This window comes from Pseudophryne corroboree, chromosome 2 (genome assembly GCF_028390025.1).
Source record: "Pseudophryne corroboree isolate aPseCor3 chromosome 2, aPseCor3.hap2, whole genome shotgun sequence".
NCBI lineage: Eukaryota > Metazoa > Chordata > Amphibia > Anura > Myobatrachidae > Pseudophryne > Pseudophryne corroboree.
The window spans coordinates 51,303,707-51,311,813 of record NC_086445.1 but is presented as its reverse complement, the minus strand read 5'-3'; the positions used below and the strand labels follow the sequence as shown (position 1 = coordinate 51,311,813).

Below are 8,107 nucleotides of genomic sequence, written 5' to 3'. Positions count from 1 at the left end.
TTTATATATATAGCCTTAACTCCCACTCACTGCGTTCCAAAGTGCCCCCCTCCTCTTTTTTCCAGCCTGTGAAGGTTCAGCAGGGGAGAGATAAGGGAGCCAGCTTTTCCTCATGCAGTTTCTGTGGAAAAAATGGCGCTGGTTAGTGCTGAGGATCAAGCCCCGCCCACCCGACGGTGGGCTTCGGTCCCAGTAAACTTATATAAAAAATGGCGGGGGATTTGTGGATTTACTGTGCCTCAGCCTAATCCTGCTTATATTGCCACAAAATGAGGAATATTGCTGCCCAGGGCGCCCCCCCCCCCCCTGCGCCCTGCACCCTTCAGTGCCTGCTTGTGTGTGAGTACTGGGAGCAATGGCGCGCTGCTTACTGCTGCGCGCTTACCTCATTAAGATCCGATGTCTTCTGCCGCCTGATGTCTTCTTGCCTTCTCATACTCACCTGGCTTCTATCTTCGGCATCTGTGAGGAGGACGGCGGCGCGGCTCCAGGACGAACCCCAGGTGAGACCTGTGTTCCGACTCCCTCTGAAGCTAATGGTGTCCAGTAGCCTTAGAAGCAGTGCCCAACTTGACAAGCCAGCTCTGTTTCTCTCTCCTCAGTCCCACGATGCAGGGAGCCTGTTGCCAACAGGACTCCCTGAAAATAAAAAACCTAACAAAATTCTTTAATACAGAAAACTATGGAGAGCTCTCTGCATTGTACCCTTTCTCCTCTGGGCACAAGATCTAACTGAGGTCTGGAGGAGGGGCATAGAGGGAGGAGCCAGTGCACACCCATAGTCAAAGTTCTTTTTAGGTGCCCTATCTCCTGCGGAGCCCGTCTATACCCCATGGTCCTTACGGAGTCCCCAGCATCCTCTAGGACGTAAGAGAAAACATCTTTAATAGCCACAATCATGTACTGAATACTCTTAACTACCCTTGGGTGTAAAATAGCCTCATTAAAATAGACATCGGAATCAGAGTCCGTGTCGGCATCTGGCTAAATGAACGTTTTTGGGACCCTGAGGGGGTCTGCACCTGAGCCAAAGCATCCTCCATGGACTTTCTCCAAGTTTGTGTCTGAGAATCAGATTTATCAAGCCTCTTAGACAACAAAGCCACATTAGCATTAAGTGTACTTAACATAGCAACCCAATCAGCAGTCGGCTGTGCCGACAGAGACATTTCCAGCTCCTTTTCTGCACCCCCAGTAATTCCTCCGGGGAGGAACACTCAGCCTCAGACATGCCGACACGAAGTACCGACACCCCCACACTCACACTGGCCAAATAAAGGGAAGCCTGGAGAGAGAAACACAGAGGGAGTATGCCAGCTCACACCCCAGCGCCTATATACTACACAAGTATAATATATATATCAGTAGCGCTGAAATAACAAGGAAAGCACCAAATTATCTGTGCCCCCCCGTTTTGCTCCCTTTTACTTGTGAGGAGCATGGAGGTCCCGGGCCAGCGTTCTCTGCAGCGGCTGTGGAGAGAAGAAAATGGCGCTGGTGAGCTGTGCGGCTAAGCCCCGTCCCTTCCCGGCACGCTTCAGTCCCGCTCAAATTTGAATTATTTATACTGGCGGGGGTATTATATACGGTGCCCGGGCACCAAATATGCCTTTAGCCAGTCCCAAATACCTCAGTAACTGCTGCCCAGGGCGCTCCCGCCCAGCAAGTGATGTGTGTGGGAGTACCACTGCGCTGTACCTCCATTACTGAAGTCTTCTGCCATCTGAAGTCTTCGGTTCTTCTAATACTCACCCGGTTTCTGTCTTCTGTGAGGGGGGTGACGATGTGGCTCCGGGAACAAGCAGCTAGGCGCACCAAGTGATCGAACCCTCTGGAGCTAACGGTGTCCAGTAGCCTAAGAAGCAGAGCCTTTAACTAAGAAGAAGTAGGTCTGACTTCTCTCCCCTCAGTCCCACGATGCAGGGAGCCTGTAGCCAGCAGGTCTCCCTGAAAATAAAAAACCTAACAAAATACTTTCTAGAGAAACTCTGTAGAGCTCCCCTAGTGTGTGTCCAGTCACTCCTGGGCACAAAGTCTAACTGAGGTCTGGAGGAGGGGCATAGAGGGAGGAGCCAGTTCACACCCAGTCAAAGTCTTTTAGTGTGCCCAAGCTCCTGCGGATCCCGTCTATACCCCATGGTCCTTTTGGAGTCCCCAGCATCCTCTAGGACGTAAGAGAAATTTTAATACATATCATCATCGATGTTACCCGCCATTACCCAGATCTGGAAGAGGAATCAATAATGTTCATTGATGGTTAACACACGGATGGCCATCTCTTTCTCTTGCTCATAGGTCCTCAGGAAGCCACACAGAGCATGTTTTCCAGGTCTCCTTACAAAATCACAGGTGACATATTTAGCCACACCTGTGGCTCTTTAGCATGTGTCAGCCAGTAATGACTGCACCTGTGCACCTGCTAGGTGGCCTGGAAAACATGACCTGTTGGGGGTCCTGAGGACGAGTCTGAGAACGTGTTTACCCAGATGCCCGTCAGACTCAGAGCTGTTAGACCGCGGTCCCGCGGAGAAGATGGTTGCCATGGTTTCCATGGCTGGGCGGGAAATAGCGTCGGGCACCGCGGACGTCTTCCGCCCTCACATCGTCACTTCCGGCGACCGTGTGGGAGGGATATCCGGCGCGTGTTGTGTGGGTCACGTGGTGGCGCAGCACTGACAGTCTCCTCCTACGTCTCCCGCCATGATGTCTGACCGGCTGCTTTCCTCTATCTCTCCCCCCGGGCACGGGGTGCGGCGGCTGCAGCCTGGGACTGAGGCGTTGCTGAGCGGCCAGCGGCTGGGGACAGGCACCCTCTACATCAGCGACAGGTATCGGCCAGTGTACATGGGACATGGGGGAGCGCAGCTGGTGTCAGGGGTGTGAGTCTGGCCTGCCTAGTGACTTACTGCACTGTACCTGAAGACCTGACACATGGGGGGAGCAGCTTGTGTCAGGGGTGTGAGTCTGGGCTGCTAGTGACTTACTGCACTGTACCTGAAGACCTGCCACATGGGGGGAGGACCTGGTGTGAGTCTGGGCTGCCTAGTGACTTACTGCACTGTACCTGGAGAGCTGACACATGGGGGGAGCAGCTGGTATCAGCGGTGTGAGCTTGGGCTGCCTAGTGACTTACTGCACTATACCTGGAGACCTGACACATGGGGGAGCAGCTGGTGTCAGGGGTGTGAGTCTGGGCTGCCTAGTGACTTTCTGCACTGTACCTGGAGACCTGACACATGGGGGAGCAGCTGGTGTCGGGTGTGATCCTGGGCTGCTAGTGACTTACTGCACTGTACCTGGAGACCTGACACATGGGGGGAGCAGCTTGTGTCAGGGGTGTGAGTCTGGGCTGCCTAGTGACTTACTGCACTGTACCTGGAGACCTGACACATGGGGGGAGCAGCTGGTGGCGGGGGTGTGAGCCTGGGCTGCCTAGTGACTTACTGCACTGTACCTGAAGACCTGACACATGGGGGGAGCAGCTGGTGTGAGCCTGGGCTGCCTAGTGACTTACTGCACTGTACCTGGAGAGCTGACACATGGGGGGAGCAGCTGGTATCAGCGGTGTGAGCTTGGGCTGCCTAATGACTTACTGCACTATATACCGGGAGACCTGACACATGGGGGAGAGCAGCTGGTGTCAGGGGTGTGAGTCTGGGCTGCCTAGTGACTTACTGCACTGTACCTGGAGACCTGACACATGGGGGAGCAGCTGGTGTCAGGGGTGTGAGTCTGGGCTGCCTAGTGACTTACTGCACTGTACCTGGAGACCTGACACATGGGGGAGCGCAGCTGGTGTCGGGTGTGATCCTGGGCTGCTAGTGACTTACTGCACTGTACCTGGAGACCTGACACATGGGGGGAGCAGCTTGTGTCAGGGGTGTGAGTCTGGGCTGCCTAGTGACTTACTGCACTGTACCTGGAGACCTGACACATGGGGGGAGCAGCTGGTGTCAGGGGTGTGAGCCTGGGCTGCCTAGTGACTTACTGCACTGTACCTGAAGACCTGACACATGGGGGGAGCAGCTTGTGTCAGGGGTGTGAGTCTGGGCTGCCTAGTGACTTACTGCACTGTACCTGGAGAGCTGACACATGGGGGGAGCAGCTGGTATCAGCGGTGTGAGCTTGGGCTGCCTAGTGACTTACTGCACTATACCGGGAGACCTGACACATGGGGGAGAGCAGCTGGTGTCAGGGGTGTGAGTCTGGGCTGCCTAGTGACTTACTGCACTGTACCTGGAGACCTGACACATGGGGGAGCAGCTGGTGTGAGTCTGGGCTGCCTAGTGACTTACTGCACTGTACCTGGAGACCTGACACATGGGGGAGCGCAGCTGGTGTCGGGTGTGATCCTGGGCTGCTAGTGACTTACTGCACTGTACCTGGAGACCTGACACATGGGGGGAGCAGCTGGTGTCAGGGGTGTGATCCTGGGCTGCTAGTGACTTACTGCACTGTACCTGGAGACCTGACACATGGGGGGAGCAGCTTGTGTCAGGGGTGTGAGTCTGGGCTGCCTAGTGACTTACTGCACTGTACCTGAAGACCTGACACATGGGGGGAGCAGCTTGTGTCAGGGGTGTGAGTCTGGGCTGCCTAGTGACTTACTGCACTGTACCTGGAGAGCTGACACATGGGGGGAGCAGCTGGTATCAGCGGTGTGAGCTTGGGCTGCCTAGTGACTTACTGCACTATACCGGGAGACCTGACACATGGGGGAGAGCAGCTGGTGTCAGGGGTGTGAGTCTGGGCTGCCTAGTGACTTACTGCACTGTACCTGGAGACCTGACACATGGGGGAGCAGCTGGTGTGAGTCTGGGCTGCCTAGTGACTTACTGCACTGTACCTGGAGACCTGACACATGGGGGAGCGCAGCTGGTGTCGGGTGTGATCCTGGGCTGCTAGTGACTTACTGCACTGTACCTGGAGACCTGACACATGGGGGGAGCAGCTGGTGTCAGGGGTGTGAGCCTGGGCTGCTAGTGACTTACTGCACTGTACCTGGAGACCTGACACATGGGGGGAGCAGCTGGTGTCAGGGGTGTGAGTCTGGGCTGCTAGTGACTTACTGCACTGTACCTGGAGACCTGATACATGGGGGGAGCAGCTGGTGTCAGGGGTGTGAGTCTGGCCTGCCTAGTGACTTACTGCACTATACTGGGAGACCTGACACATGGGGGGAGCAGCTGGGGTCAGGGGTGTGAGTCTGGGCTGCCTAGTGACTTACTGCACTGTAGCGGGAGACCTGACACATGGGGGGAGCAGCTGGTGTCAAGGGTGTGAGCCTGGGCTGCCTAGTGACTTGCTGCACTATACTGGGAGACCTGACACATGGGGAGCACAGCTGGTGTCAGGGGTGTGAGCCTGGGCTGCCTAGTGACTTGCTGCACTATACTGGGAGACCTGACAGATGGAGAGTGTGCAGCTGGTGTGAGCCTGGGCTGCGTAGTGACTTATTGCACTGTACCTGGATACCTGACACATGGGGGAGCAGCTGGTGTCAGGGGTGTGAGCCTGGGCTGCCTAGTGACTTACTGCACTATACTGGAAGACCTGACATATGGAGAGTGTGCAGCTGGTGTAAGCCTGGGTTGCTAGTGACTATAATATAGGATACATAATAATGTTCATGGAGAAAGTGGGGCTCGTGTCATGGGTGTGAGCCTGGGCCACTTATCATTTTCCTGCACTGCTTGTTATGTTACTGCGCTGCTGCTGTTGTAGTAGTGGACAGAGCAGGAACTGGCTGCTAAGAGGCTGTGTGACGGCCCAGATTGCAATAATAACTATTATGACTTTGTAGTAGGAGACTGGGGGGGACGAGAGGGGTGACCCAGCATTTGCTGCTTTTATTACCCTTATATATAGTATCCTACTAATCACCTCCGCTCCTGCATCGTTCCTTGTCTTTCAGCCAGTTGTCCTGGATCAATAGTTCTGGCCTCGGCTTTTCCTTGGAATACCCCTCGATCAGTCTGCATGCCATTTCCAGAGACACCACAGCCTTTCCTGAGGAGCATCTCTATGTCATGGTGAACTCCAGGCTGGGAGGTATGATAGGTTAGTGCCACACCCTATTTAATATCACTGCTGCTATAATGCGCGTTAAAGGTCCCCAATGGGGCTGGTACCGTCAGTGCCATATATGCCCACACTCGCTTGTGGGTCAAGCTGTCTAGCAGATCGCGGAATCTTGCTCAGCGTTGGCATTTGTACTAGTGTAACCTTGTTATAGCATTAGTTTGCACAGAGCCATGAGCAGAATTTGTCATGCCTAATTCAACTGGTCAGTAGAGCTTACAGTCTAAACTCTGATCCCATGCACCACAAACTAAACTTTACTTGGGAAATCTGCGTTGCATTCCAAGTCTTTACATGTAGGACATACTGTCAGAAGTGGTGGAACACTAATAGAACGCTTTTATCTTTTATGGTTAAAATCGAATAAAATTACTGTATACCTGATATTCAAACATTAAATCCATTATAGGCTATTTCAGTATTTATTTCTGTTTAATCGCATTAAGGAACATCAAATAACTTACCACCCACTTTGAAGTTATTTACTGTTCTGTAAATGTTGGAGAGCAGTTGATCTGTTTAACTATAACTCGGGGTAAAGAATTGGCTTTTCGAATGTTAATTATGATAAAATCCTTTCTCCCCTATGCGTAGTGTCTGTCTTATCACTTGTCTTATACTGGAATGTATTAGGAGGCCAAAGGCCTGATTCTGCTGTGAGACTAAAGTAAGAAAGGACACGCAACTGTACCTTGGTAAAACCATGCTGCACTGTGGGGGGCAGACATAAGATGGGCAGGAAGAGGGTTGGCTGTGGGAGGGGGCAGGCGTAGGATGGGCAGGAAGAGGGTTGCCCGTGGGAGGGGGCAGGCCTAGGACAGGTTGGAAGAGGGTTGGCCGTGGGAGGGGGCAGGCCTAGGGCGGGCAGGAAGAGGGTTGGGAGGGGGCAGGCCTAGGACGGGCAGGAAGACGGTTGGCCGTGGGAGGGGGCAGGCATAGGACGGGCAGGAAGAGGGTTGGCCGTGGGAGGGGGCAGGCCTAGGACAGGCAGGAAGAGGGTTGGCCGTGGGAGGGGGCAGGCCTAGGACGGGCAGGAAGAGGGTTGGGAGGGGGCAGGCCTAGGACGGGCAGGAAGACGGTTGGCCGTGGGTGGGGGCAGGCCTAGGACGGGCAGGAAGAGGGTTGGCTGTGGGAGGAGGCAGGCCTAGGACGGGCAGGAAGAGGGTTGGCTGTGGGAGGGGGCAGGCGTAGGATGGGCAGGAAGAGGGTTGCCCGTGGGAGGGGGCAGGCGTAGGATGGGCAGGAAGAGGGTTGCCCGTGGGAGGGGGCAGGCGTAGGATGGGCAGGAAGAGGGTTGGCCGTGGGAGGGGGCAGGCGTAGGATGGGCAGGAAGAAGGTTGGCCGTGGGAGGGGGCAGGCGTAGGATGGGCAGGAAGAGGGTTGGCCGTGGGAGGGGGCAGGTGTAGGACGGGCAGGAAGAGGGTTGGCCGTGGGAGGGGGCAGGCGTAGGACGGGCAGGAAGAGGGTTGGCCGTGGGAGGGGGCAGGCGTAGGACGGGCAGGAAGAGGGTTGGCCGTGGGAGGGGGCAGGCGTAGGACGGGCAGGAAGAGGGTTGGCCGTGGGAGGGGGCAGGCGTAGGACGGGCAGGAAGAGGGTTGGTTGTGGGAGGGGGCAGGCGCGGGACGGGCAGGAAGAGGGTTGGCCGTGGGTGGGGGCAGGCGCGGGACGGGCAGGAAGAGGGTTGGCCGTGGGAGGGGGCAGGCGCGGGACGGGCAGGAAGAGGGTTGGCCGTGGGAGGGGGCAGGCGCGGGACGGGCAGGAAGAGGGTTGGCCGTGGGAGGGGGCAGGCGCGGGACGGGCAGGAAGAGGGTTGGCCGTGGGAGGGGGCAGGCGCGGGACGGGCAGGAAGAGGGTTGGGAGGCGGCAGGCCTAGGACGGGCAGGAAGAGGGTTGAGAGGGGGCAGGCCTAGGAAGGGCAGGAAGAGGGTTGGCCACGGGAGGGGGCAGGCGCAGGACGGGCAGGAAGAGGGTTGGCCGTGGGAGGGGGCAGGCGCAGGAAGAGGGTTGGCCATCGGAGGGGGCAGGC

General features: G+C 56.2%; 1 protein-coding gene across 3 annotated transcripts in view; it reads left to right on the top strand.

Moving 5' to 3' along the window:
- The first annotated feature begins 2,609 nt into the window (after positions 1–2,609).
- The window catches only part of CLNS1A (chloride nucleotide-sensitive channel 1A), a 38,788-nt gene continuing 33,290 nt past the window's right edge, over positions 2,610–8,107 (top strand). Inside the window, exons 1-2 of one of the 3 annotated variants that reach the window (XM_063951286.1) lie at positions 2,610–2,828; positions 5,915–6,051. In XM_063951286.1, the coding sequence (XP_063807356.1) occupies positions 2,701–2,828; positions 5,915–6,051 (265 nt within the window). In that variant the 5' untranslated portion in view covers positions 2,610–2,700. Of the gene's footprint in view, positions 2,829–5,914; positions 6,061–8,107 lie in introns of all 3 variants that reach the window. The other 2 variants (XM_063951287.1, XM_063951285.1) reach the window with 2 other exon arrangements.